We start from the raw sequence: 13233 nt of genomic DNA, 5'->3' as shown, positions 1-13233 counted from the left end.
GGCCTGACGATTGTTTTTACACATTACTGTGTGATCTAATACTTGTTTAATATTTACGAAGCACCATTTCATTCAAATGTCCACTTAATCTTTAATATTTGGCCATTTCTTTAGGACAGAAATGCTATAGCCACTGTAATTTAATGAATATGTGGACATCAAAACCTGTAAACTCAGTGAGGGTTTGAGCTTTTATTTTGAAACCGCGATGTATTCTCCTGAGTTTGCGTAGATTTATCAATTATTTAACTTACAAATCTGATGAAATGGCGCATGTTGCGTTCCCAGATGAACGTTATAATAAACCCAAACTCACAACAACATTCAGAGATGCAGTTTGAGACGCTCCACACATGTAAATGATAACAGTTCCTGTGGAACTACTGTGAACGGAGCCACGTACTTAATCTACACGCATGTAAATAATTAAAGCGCATATAATGTAGTAGAACTGCATCGCATATAATTATTTAATTAAACCGTAGCGTTTGTGAATTCAAAATTATGCTTAATTATGATTTTTAAATGGGTTTAATATATCATGCAGCCTTGCGAAACAGTCTAATAATGTGTTTTATGGATTCTCGTCCGTGAAATGCGCCACTTCCGGTATTTTGCCGGTTAGTCGACGCGAGCAAAATGAAGTCGAGGATTTGTAAAAATCGAATAGTCGAATAAAATCGACGAATCGCGACAGCCCTAATTAAGACAGTAATTTGCTGCCACCTACTGGTAGTTTTCATTTCAAAAGCAATTTTTATATTTCAATATATGTCAAATATTTAAAACATTTTTTTTATTAATCTCATCATTATTTGCAGTTGTAATGCAAATATATATAAATGCCTACAGTGTCTCATTATTCTAATTAAATTTAATAATTAAACATGAGAATTTGACTTAAAGGATGATATTAGATTCCATATTAGATAGGGATGTAACAAGATGAAATGAAAATACCACGTAAGAACTGACTGTCTTTAGAAAGGTTTATGTGGTATTTTTCTTTCATCTTGCCTCCGAATGATGCATATTAAAGTAGAGTTCATAAGCGCAGCTCTGCTTTCGTTTACAGCAGTAACCCAGGAAACACTATATCATTATACATTCATATAAACTCCTACTCCAATTGTATCGCGATTTGTTTGGCATCTCAACCGATTTGAATCATCACATATTTGAATCGATTTTCAACCGGCTCGCGGTTCATCGTTACATCCCTAATATTAGATACATTTAGAAAAAAAAAATACCTGCCCTTTATAAAAGGTAAAAATCCTCTGGAAATCAATTTAAGGTGGCAAATATTGGCCATGAAGAATAAGAATATGAAAAGCGGACAGTCAGAAAGGCCTAAACCACAAATAGCAGCACAAAAACACACTCAGCAAAATATTGTCTAATTATTCTTATCGTCAAAACCCCAGAACATAGAGACTGTTTCAAAAATATCGCACAGCCCTAAATGCAACAACCATAAATATTAAATACACTAGTTGACATCACCAATCAGTTGTTGGGTAAATAGTGCACCGTACTTGCAACTATACCTATACTTTATGTGATATAATAATAATAGTTATAGGCCACGTACACACTGCAGTTAAATTCGGTTGTCAGTTCACCTTTTACTCCTTAATCGCGTTCTGTACACACATAATTCACTAAAATACAGGAGTGACAACCGCATTAACTCCCGAAAAATACTGGTAGTGACAACCGCATTTACAGAAATTCTACGCAGTGTGTACGGAACTGAACTGAACAACTAGTTGTTAATGACGTATTTGAACGTACATCAGAAATGTGTCTTCATCTGTATGCGAGATGCAAGAAAATAAGTGAAAGAAGTCTTAACTTAGTACATTTTGACACGGGGCTAGCTGTGCTCATGAGCCCTGCGGTAAAGTGTCAGTGTTGCCAGATCTTCATAGAAAACAAAAAACACTAAAACACCCAAATGCTTTGTTTTATAACACCAAAAAAAAAAAAATCATCTCTCATATCCGCGACAGACCACATTATTAACTCCATAAAGTCTTTATGAGATAAGGCCAAACAACATGCTTAAAAGCTCTTGTAAATATGAGGACATGGCAACACTGCAAGACAGTGTTTTCAAAAGCAGCCTCCCGAACAAAACGTAGCACGTCTATCAGTGGTAGTTTAGTTTAATTCGACAGACAAAAAGAGCCAACAAAAAATGGCACATGACAAACGGCTAAATTTTTATTCACTCCCGCAAGATGACAAAATGTTGCTATGGTTACAAATGCGGGAGAGACTGCTGTTCCGTACACACATGGAACGATAATTTATGGGACTCACTCCCACATTTAAATGCGGTTGTCACTCCTTTGGTTCACATCTCTGTCAGCCCCTTCCTGTCTACATGGGGGCTTTTGGTCAAAATAAGCTACCTGGTCTCCAGCGCGGCAGCTCTCTGAAGCATCTCTTGCGTGACCTCCTGCTGTCCGTTGCAGAAGAAGCTCTGGATGACTGACAGGAGCTCCTCCTTCCTGGACTGGGGCATCCCGCTGCTGGCGCTGAGGAGAGCCCTTGCAGCCGATCGCACCCGCCTGCGGTCTGCGTCCTCAAGCAGCCGAATGCCCTCCTCGCAGCCCTGCGGAGCGGAGTGCTCCTCGGCCAGCCGCTGCTTCAGGACCCCGTCGTGCACGTTTGAGGCCGCGTGACAGGAAGTGCACAGCAACAGGATGTCGTGCGAGTTGTGGTCCTTCATCTCAGCCGGGAAGTGGCGCCTGTACTCGTGTGGGACAATGTTCTTCCTAGGTTAACGTGGAAAGACAGTAGTGGAGATGACTTAGTTTGGCGAGTCCCACTTTGCAAACAAACTCAAATAAATGGCAGGATCGAGACACACCTGATGTAAGAGTCGGCTTTCCCGCACACCACGCACACGTTCTCTTTGGCTGTGAGGTAGTAGTCCTTCTGGGAGTCTGGACGGCCTGACGGCTCAAACAGCAGCCGGACAACGAAGGGATCGTCGCTGACCAATTCTGAGATTATGTACAGATCATATTTTACTTGCAATTGTTATATTTGATATTATTCAAAGTAGGGGTGTCGCAGTATTCCGTTATTGACGATAATCGTGATATTCAAAGCATGAAATATCGCCATCGTGTTCATTTGGTGTGTGACAATATAACGGTATTGGCGATAGCTACAATATTTAAAATGAACAGGACTCTTATGATAACACGACAAGCACCAGTACCTGGTTGACCTCCCAGGTGTCAGTATTGCGCCTTAACGCTGACACCTGTCCAACAAGAAGATGATGCAGTGCGCAGCTACCAAAGCCACTAGAAGGCAAGCCTGCAACCATTAGCCAAAAAAAGCGTAATGGCTAAAGCTAATGTTTCCGGTCTGGCAGTACGTGGGAAAGGAGACCAGAGGCCGTTTTTTATTGAATGGATGTCAATGGAGGAGAGGCTTCACTACGCTGAATAAACAGCTTTTTAGAGGAAACAGCTCTTCAATTTAATGAATCGACAGCCTATCTGCTAATCTTCAACATGTTTTACACTAAACAATACTTTTGGATTGAACAATTTTTTAGAGTTTACCACGAAAAAAATCCCATTTTATTAGAGAAGTCACTGACTTTTTGCGACAGGTGGGATTCAGCTTACGGCATTTCCCATTAATTCCTATGGTATCCGTAAACGGCGACTGAGTGTCGCACAACTCAATGACGTCAAGGCTGTAATGTGATTGGTTATTAAGGCACACGTGATCCAAGTTAGACTGCATCATGAACTTAAAGTAAACAGCTTTGTAACATTCACACATGCACTGCACAGCAAGAGGAAAAATGCATTTAAAATGCGCGTTGAAAATTTCCTAATTTGGTCAGCAATATGAAGTCGTTGTGTACCTCCTATACCCTTTTCCAGGTACCATTTGGCTTTCTTCTTGTCACATGTGCAGAGCGGCTGGCCATCGGGAGCATGAAGGAAACAGTTATCATAAAGGGGTGATTTCCTGAATCAAGACAAACAGCACAACAGTCACACAAAGGAGTTCAGATCCGAATATCCAAAGCATGTCAAATTTGATCCGAATATCCAAAGCATGTCTAATTTTAATACTTTGTGCAAGAGATTTCTTGAAAGATTAGTCATGTATTTTATTATCTTTAATAAGATATATTTTCATCGTGACTCAAACACCTTCTTCTTTACCTGGCCGAGTAACCAACACCCAGTGGTTTGCGTTTGTTCCGCCGCGGGTCTGGAACTTGCTGGTCTCCAGACTCGGGACTCTCCACGGTGGACTTTCGACTTCGCCTCCTTCTCTCCCCTTCTTCCCCCTCTCCGTTATAGCGCACCCTGAAGGGCACGTCCACCAGCCCCTGGCAGCATGATGCCAGCTGGACAAACACGCTTTCACCCTCAGCGGGGAGCCGGGGCTCTTTGTTCATCCCCAGCAGGTGAAAAAACAGGGCAACAGAGATCTGGGCATCATGTGCTGCATAGACCATCTGGTGGATACAGTATGACAGAGAGTTTAGTGTACTGACACAGTTTCACTACACAGTCTATTCCAGCTGGGTATTACAGAATATTTGTAAGGCATTGCTGACAATATAAAATTCAAATCAACAGTGAATATCACAATGATTTTGTTGTGCAAATATTAAAAGCACCAAGATTTAACTGCATGCCTTATTTTTAACTAGATTCATTATGTATTTTACTTTTTAAAACTACGTGACAGGAACAACTGTTTGATTGGAAAACATTTTGAAAAATGTACGCTTATTAGCTTATTAGTAATTTTTTACAATTTCATTTTTGTTTTTTTTAGTAATAATAAAAATGGTTTCCTCAATTTGAGCGGTTCAAAACTCACTTGTAACTTTTTTTAGATATGCAATCTGAATGAAAAAATTCATTTGATAAATGAAGTGGTCAAAAAGTCACACCTTGTGAATGGGAAAGGCCAATACTGGGCAATACTGTATTGGTCATACAGTGTATAAATAACCTAAAATCCTAAATCATAGGATTGCATATTTGCATAACTGTGTTATTACTACTTCAGTAAGCTATAACATTAAACAACAACAACAAAAAAAGTTAAACTCTTGGTGTTCCCGGTCAAAAATGACCTGAAATGAGCCAAGCTGTGACCCTTTCTGAATACCGTCAAATGGAAAGATACTGCTATAAATCTGAAGCTCCATCAGAGGATCTCCTCCTCACCTGTTCTTGGGTCAACACATCCGCCTCCCAGTCACTGCAGCGCAGCTCCAGAGATTTGTCCAGCGTGACGTGTAGCAGATCTGCAGCCAGAGACTTCAGACTCAAGCCGTTATTCAGCACCGCTTGCCTTCAACACAATCCAGATCACCTCAGGTCACACCACAAGTGCTTTAAAGTCTTACTGAGGTTTGAGTTTATGACATTTAGAGACACCTGGTAGCAACTATAACTATCCACCTTATTCACTTGAACAAATTCAGAACTGACTGAGCTGATAATGACACCAATGACAGTGTTATTGAACTGAATTCAATCAACACTGAACTAAATTGTGCAGAGTAATGACACTATTCTTCTGTAGAGCTGCTTTTCAGATGAAATTTTATTAGTTTCATAATTCCTGAATTTTACAGAATTAACATTTATTTTCCTTTAACGTGAGCTGTTCTGAAACAATCTATATTGTATGCAAATGTGTCTTGATTTGATCATTTATTGATACATTGGCAAAACAATGCAATTGACAAACATTATCTGAAGCGCCTGTTTTTAACTTGAATTGATCGCTACCACAGACAATCTTTATATTCAAACTTTCATCTCAGTATTTCTGTGACTGTAAGACAGAAATAATACTGCGTAGTTGATTTTAATGTTTCGTTATGACTTTTGCAAAGGTTTAATAGACACGGGCGAATCGTTGTCATTTAGAAATTAGATTGTGTGTGTTTGAATCGAGACTGCGATCTTTTAACGAATAATAGTGCAGCTCTACTGGGTTTATTTCGATAAACTGTGCAGCTCTAATAGATAGTAACATTTAAAACTTGACTATGAAGTCTTGGATCAAACTGGGGCATTACCTCTGTCTGAGGGCCAGGTAGCGCAGGTCCACGGTGCAACTCAGAGTCAGACCATGATCATGAGTCAGCCGTTTCCCATCCTCATAACATCCCACCCCGACCTTCAGCACACGGGGGTCAGAGAGGACCCCGACGAGACCCTCAGGGAGAGGAAGCTGTGCATTACGAAACGTCAGCAGTCTGACCAGCACACAGCGGCCGGAGAACGTCGCCAGCTGGAGTAAGGAGACCGCCGAGGCCTTGCCTTTGACAGACACCTGTGAAAGCAGACAACATCGTCTAGTGCTGCCGCTACGAATGCAATGTTTAAACTGAGCCACATACAGAGCCATGCTTACACGCATGCTTTTTACCCATTCACAGTCCAATCCCAGAACCGGATAGACAGACAGGTCCGTCTGGAAATCAGGCCAGAGCGTCTCCCACTCTTCTGGCGAGCTGACGATCACGGGAGGCACCTCTAACAGCGAATGCGCACGCAGAAGCTTCTGGGTTTGCGGCTCTTTTCTTGCTGGCTGTGAGAGCGTGACGTCCGCTTCTAGCTGGGCTTGTATGGGCTCAGCTGAAGCGGGGCCCTTGAGGGCCTTTCTCTTCTGTGTGCGGATGCTGCGCCACAGGAACAGGCCGCCGAGAGTGGCTCCTAACATAGTGGCCAGAGCCGCGGTGAACGTGCTCGGCTTGGACATCACTGCAGCTGCACCGACTGCCTCTGAAACTGAAAATTAATACGCATTATTAAAATGCTTTGCTCATCGAGGTTGGGTTTATTTGATGAAAATACAGTAATTTGTGAACTATTATTGCCATTTTAAATAACCGTTTACTGTATATTTTTTTAAATGCAATTTATTCCTGTAATTTTCAGCATCATTACTCAGTCACATGATCCTTCAGAAATCATTCTCATATGCTGACTTGCCGCTTAAGAAACATTTCTTATCAATGTTGAAAACAGTTGTGCTGCTTCATATATTTGCAGAAACTGTGATGCACTTTATTTTTCAGGATTCCTTGACGAATAGAACGTTTAAAAGACGTGGAAATAGAAATCTTTCAAAACATCATAAACGTCTTTATTGTCACTTTTGATCAATTTAATGTGTCCTTGCTGAATTAAAGTATTCATTCTTTTTTTTTTTTTTATCATTTATCCCAAACTTATTTAGTAGTGCATCACAGTTTCTACAAAAACATCAAGCAGATAATAAACAGGAATGTTTCTAGAGCAGCAAATCAGCATATTAGAATGATTTCTGAAGGATCACGTGACACTGAAGACTAAAGTGGTATGTGCTGGTGATAACTGTCCCCTTACATTGATGTCTGGGGGCCATTTAACCTTTATAGGAGTAATTGTCTAAACTTATTAAATGCATGCACCATCTTTTATGACAAATTCTTAAATTTAATCAAATTCAATCGGTGAAATCGGTCTCAACTGGATTCATTCAGTAATGAAAAGCTCCTGCTTGTTGCTTGGAGATGTGAAACCGTTCTGTTGTGGAATTGTTTAGAACTACAATCACTTGCGAAATTGAGCAAAAACAGACAATGTTGCATCTACAATTTAACTCACTCAATATTAACTTCTTGTGACACTCGTTTTTTAAATCAATAAACATTCACAATTGTGCTGATATTCAGAAAAACATCACTCTTGCTCACGTCTAAATCATAAATTTAAAAAAGAACAAAAAAACAACTTGAATTTTGGTGGCATTTTTTTCTTCAAGCCTCGTTTATATCATTTGATGCTGAAAATGGTGCGAAAAAGTGTCAGAATCTGTCATTTTACTTCCGGTTTCTGTTAACAGCACTTGGTTAACACCAAGTTACAGCAGTTTTATTGTAATGACTGTGACATTGTGACAGAAACCAAAGCTACTACTGAGGCGATGAACATACATTGACAACGCTTCTGTCGTTTCGAGTAAAACCAACTGTAAGCTTTATTCAAACAAGTAATATATTTCTCAAAATATTATATATATTCAGAAATCTACTGTGCTTTCGTGAAAACATGTGTACGACCACTATTTCAAAACGGATACAACTCAAACAAAACTGAAACAACATCACTTTGATGAAGAGTTCGTGGTGAGTTCAGAAATAAATCATCTAATTACACCAATCAACCACTTTAGTCGCAGTGTGTTTGTGTCAGAGATGCAGTACTTCATTCTGACGGACTGCTAGGACCCGCACATCTAAACGAATCCCTATCGAACATGTCATTCTCGTGTGAGTGTTGCTGTAGATATACGCACCTGAAACCTCAAAAGATGTCAGAGTTACGAGTGAAGACTACTGGAGACACTCTCACACACGCTTATGGTGAACAGCTGCAGCGCGTCTTCTTCTGCGGCTTTATGTCATCAGCGCTCGCAGGAAGCATTCGCGCCACAGCGACACCTCTGTCGCAGGCGCGCAACTACACCGACTGTCAACAAAGTTTTATGAACATTATTATTTTGCATTTCGAAATTATTTTCGGAAAATCAAGCACAGTTCTCATTACTGTCACGCTTCTAGATGTTTTACACATTAGGTGGGAACCTCAAAAAAGGTTTCAGAAAAGAGCATTTGGTGTGAATGTTTTGTTATTTAAATATCTGTTGAAGAATTGAACATTAAAGTATTTGTGACCCTGCACCAGTCAATTTTTTGAAACTGAGATTTATACATCATCTGAAAGCTGAATAAATAAGATGTATCGTATGGATGTATTTTCGTTGATGTATGGTTTGTTAGGATAGGATTTGAAAATCTGGAATATGAGGGTGCAAAAAAATCGAAATATTGAGAAAATCATCTTTAAAGTTGTCCAAAGTAAGTCCTTAGCAATGCATATTACTAATCAAAAATTACGTTTTGATATATGTATGGTAGGAAATTTACTAAATATCTTCATGGAACATGATCTTTACTTAATATCCTAATGATTTTTGGCATAAAAGAAAAATCGATCATTTCGACCCATACAATGTATTGTTTTGCTACTTATGACTGCTTTTGTGCTGCAGTCACATTTGTTCTCCAGAAACACAAATCATCAGTTAAGCCGAATTTAAAACCTAATTACATTTTAGTATCACTGATATACTGTCATAGTTTTTGATCATTTGATTTAGATTTTATTTTTATATTTCCAGTTTTTCATTTTATTTTTATTAGTTTCTGTTTTTGTATATATAGTTATTATTAATGTTCATTTCTGTTTTAGTTACCTCAAGTTAAAAAAAAAACAACAATTAGAGATTATAAACTTAGAAAAACTAAAAATACACATTTTATATGTTAATATTAAAATGATTTCAAGTATTCAATTTATTTATTTTTAGTTCACGATAATAACCCTGATGCCAAGGATTACCACCTGCTTTGAAACTAGATGTTTGGACCAGCAACCTCTTTAAAATGTTTTTATTTTTTTATTAAAAGCTGCTAAAAGTACCAGGTACCACACAGGCATGCCTGCTTCAGCAGTGCTGAACAATAATTTACATCCGAATAATGACACTGGAAAAAATTGAATAGTCATTAAACTGAAAATACACAACAGAAAACAGAATAATTATTATTCCAACTCATCATACCTGACCAATTATAGATAATTAATTCATTAAGTCCCTCCCTTTACCCATTTCATATGCAGGCATATTGATATTGTAACAGTCCCGGTCCCAAACTATGCTGCCGTCCCGTGCAAGTGCAAGTGAAATACATTAAATCATACAATAGAATAATTCACAAATCAAACATTTTTCAAGATGATGTTTCAGAAGGCTGCAGCATCTCTTTTGCCTCCTTTGAGCTGACTGTGAGATCCTTGAGCACGCAAGAGCTTGGAGTTCATGGGCCAAACATCTTACGATGTTGCAAAACAATCACAGACGTTAGATACAAGAACACACAGAAAATCATGAATACTGTATGTGGAACAGAAGCACACAGAACCGCTTTCCTCTACCACCAACGTTTTATTCAATCTTTTAGATTTAAATTTTCCATAAAGAATTGGAATAATACAATGCAATACTTACAAAATGAAATCAAAACCTAAAAACAGGACCGATCATCTTTACGTCTGATAAAACAAAAGGGTTGATGGGATTGCATGAAAAGCAGGGAAAAAAATTCACTGCAATCATTGTAGAGTTGGAAACACAGGTAATTTCAAGACAGTGAACATCATAGCTCACTAACGCCACAGACAAAAAAAAAAAAAAAAAGGTTAAAATGGCAGCATGAAAGATAACATTGTCTGGGACCTGTGTGATTTAAAGACCCTCAAACCCGGTCTGGGTACAAATGGATTATCTATTTACAAAAGATGAACATCCAAACTATGCATGGTGGCCAGAAGACTAAAACTGAATAGAGACGAGAAATGAAAACCATCCCTTCACGCCTATATATATATGCTCTGTTCCTGTATGCACACAAAATAAGCCTGCACCTTTGGAAAGATTATTTACAGCTCTTCAGTTAAATTTCAAAGCTATTTAAAATATACTTAATGCATAAAAATAAAGATTTTGGCATTCTCTCCTTGGAGTTCATGGGCCAAACATCTTACGATGTTGCAAAACAATCACAGACGTTAGATACAAGAACACACAGAAAATCATGAATACTGTATGTGGAACAGAAGCACACAGAACCGCTTTCCTCTACCACCAACGTTTTATTCAATCTTTTAGATTTAAATTTTCCATAAAGAATTGGAATAATACAATGCAATACTTACAAAATGAAATCAAAACCTAAAAACAGGACCGATCATCTTTACGTCTGATAAAACAAAAGGGTTGATGGGATTGCATGAAAAGCAGGGAAAAAAATTCACTGCAATCATTGTAGAGTTGGAAACACAGGTAATTTCAAGACAGTGAACATCATAGCTCACTAACGCCACAGACTGATGTCACATCAACCGTAAGTGGCCAAATGATCGATTGGTACAGTGCTTGTGCTAAAATGAGAATCTTCTTATCGAAATAAAATAAAAGTGGCTTGACAGATGACACTGTCAATAGTGTTAAAATTCATAAAAAATTTGCTAAAAAATGATAACGATATGTAGGCAATAGAAATCAAAGTACTCATATTATAGTACAAAAAATAAGGTTAAAATGACAGCATGAAAGACAGATAACATTGTCTGGGACCTGTGTGATTTAAAGATCCTCGAACCCAGTCTGGGTCCATATGGATTATCTATTTACAAAAGATGAACATCCAAACTATGCATGGTGGCCAGAAGACTAAAACTGAATAGAGACGAGAAATGAAAACCGTCCTTTCATGCCTATATACTGTATATATATATATATATATATATATATATATAGTTCTACAAGAACCTCGTGAACCCGGAAGGTCTGTGAAGTGCCTCGTCCTTCAGGTAGGGAGCAGTCATCCAGCCTGCTAGGGGGCGCTGTGAGAAGGGTTAGTCGGGGTCGAGGGAGTACTGAACAATACAGGGTCAACGTTAGAGCATCTAAAGATTCCTTTTACCATCATCTTGTCACTCTAATTCATCTTGGACATAAATGCGCCATAAATGCCAAAAGTTGTACTCGCTTCGTTTCTGGGGGGCACCTTCATTAACCCCCTTGTCTCCATTTGTTCATGTCACAAGCCAAAACCAGACACGGACGAACAGACAAAGAAATCGAAAGATGGAGATATGGAGCTGAAGTGGTTTGCGGGGTCGTTCCCTCTATAGTCATCTCTCCATGAATGTCCATCGCATTGTCCTTCAGCATCGCTTTGTGTGCACTGTGTGTCTTTAGAGTTGGATCTCAAACGTCTTATGGAGCTCGGTGGAGAAGGGGTTTGTGGGTGATGGAGCGGTGCGTTGCTGCGAGCGGATCTCCAGTGCGGCCCACTGGGCCTCGAAGGCATCGGCCTGTTGCTGCACTGCCACAGACTGCGCAGGTGACGACACTGCCGCCCAGCTGTTAGCCCCATTAAATGTGGCATTGACTTTCGGTGGCTGCAGCACTGTGGCGTTTGTCACCGGAGGTAGGAGTGGTTTGCCGAAGGGGCTGCACACCGCCTGGGTGTCAAACTGGCCTGTTGGTGGTGTGGAGAAGGGTGAAGACTGGAGCTGCGCCTGGGGCACTTGAACAGGTACCGGGATGGGCTGAGTTTGCGTGGCAGAACCGAACACGTTGGCCACCATCTGCGAAGGTGTAATGCCAACCACCGGAAAGGTTGGTTGCACAAATGGGATTCCATTGGACACTGGGAAGGATGCTGGCGCCTGAGCGTGGAAAGCCGGCTGGCGTGGGGGTACGGTAGGGACCGCAGATGGAGGGATGCCTGGCATGAAGGGTGCAGAAGGGCCAGGTGCCATAGGGGTGGGGGCTAGGGCGGGGAAGGGCTGCTGAGTGGGAGGCGTGTTGGTTCTCGTGATGGCTGCGGGTTGGTGGGCTCGCACAGACTTGGTCACCTCCTCCAGCCAGCGGTCGGCTTCCGATGCCGTACGTTTGTGAGAGGAGGCAAGTGTAGAAAGATTTGCATTGACGGTGGGTAGGGCTCCTACTGCGGGTGCAGGATTTGGCCACTCGCTCCCTACAGGACACAAGAAGAAGAGTTTTGGTAAGCATCCCATTTATTCTGGTAAACAGTTTAGAGCAGGGATCCTCAACTCTGGACCTCGAGATCTACCTTCCTGCAGAGCTTAGCTCCAACCTGGATTAAACACACCTACCTGCAACTTTGTAGTAATCCTGAAGATCTTGATTAGCTTGTTCAGGTGTGTTTGATTAGGGTTGGAGCTAAACAGGATCTCAAGGTTCAGAGTTGAGGCCTCTTGGTTTAGAGCAGGGGTGTCCAAACTGTTTAAAATTCTACATGTCACATTTATTGTCCAACTACAAATATTTCAGCGAAATGTATATTTTAGTCAGAATTATTGCGCTCCTATTTAATTGAGCTGTCTGTTTGGCGCGCGTTCACTGAAGTCTAGCGGAGACGTTTAGCGGAGAATCCCAAAGCAGAAGGCTCATGCACTTCTGACAGAAAAATGGAAATATTTCCATGGCTTTCTAACATTTACAGATGGAGAATATACCTGTGAAATGTAAGTTATGCATTCAGGAAGACATCACATCTCAAACACATTAAAC

At 40.2% G+C, this 13233-nt stretch overlaps 2 protein-coding genes across 6 annotated transcripts in view; both read right to left on the bottom strand.

The window, feature by feature from the left end:
- Positions 1 to 8448, bottom strand: part of LOC107687943 (exonuclease 3'-5' domain-containing protein 2-like) — an 11796-nt gene extending 3348 nt beyond the window's left edge. The window contains exons 1-8 of one of the 3 annotated variants that reach the window (XM_016485435.1): positions 8362 to 8448; positions 6433 to 6809; positions 6095 to 6351; positions 5232 to 5358; positions 4209 to 4507; positions 3902 to 4008; positions 2882 to 3017; positions 2421 to 2786 (exon numbers count right to left, since the gene is read on the bottom strand). In XM_016485435.1, coding sequence (XP_016340921.1) covers positions 2421 to 2786; positions 2882 to 3017; positions 3902 to 4008; positions 4209 to 4507; positions 5232 to 5358; positions 6095 to 6351; positions 6433 to 6780 — 1640 coding nt within the window. In that variant the 5' untranslated portion in view covers positions 6781 to 6809; positions 8362 to 8448. The remainder of the gene's footprint in view (positions 1 to 2420; positions 2787 to 2881; positions 3018 to 3901; positions 4009 to 4208; positions 4508 to 5231; positions 5359 to 6094; positions 6352 to 6432; positions 6810 to 8361) is intronic. The other 2 variants (XM_016485438.1, XM_016485436.1) reach the window with 2 other exon arrangements.
- A 3004-nt stretch (positions 8449 to 11452) lies between these two features.
- LOC107687942 (protein numb homolog) overlaps positions 11453 to 13233 on the bottom strand; it is a 79913-nt gene continuing 78132 nt past the window's right edge. For all 3 annotated transcript variants that reach the window (XM_016485433.1, XM_016485432.1, XM_016485434.1), the window contains one exon: positions 11453 to 12676. In XM_016485433.1, coding sequence (XP_016340919.1) covers positions 11889 to 12676 — 788 coding nt within the window. In that variant the 3' untranslated portion in view covers positions 11453 to 11888. The remainder of the gene's footprint in view (positions 12677 to 13233) is intronic.

This window comes from Sinocyclocheilus anshuiensis, unplaced genomic scaffold (genome assembly GCF_001515605.1).
Source record: "Sinocyclocheilus anshuiensis isolate Anshui unplaced genomic scaffold, SAMN03320099.WGS_v1.1 scaffold421, whole genome shotgun sequence".
Classification (NCBI taxonomy): domain Eukaryota; kingdom Metazoa; phylum Chordata; class Actinopteri; order Cypriniformes; family Cyprinidae; genus Sinocyclocheilus; species Sinocyclocheilus anshuiensis.
Note: the sequence above shows the minus strand (reverse complement) of the source record. Positions and strands in the feature narration are given on the sequence as shown.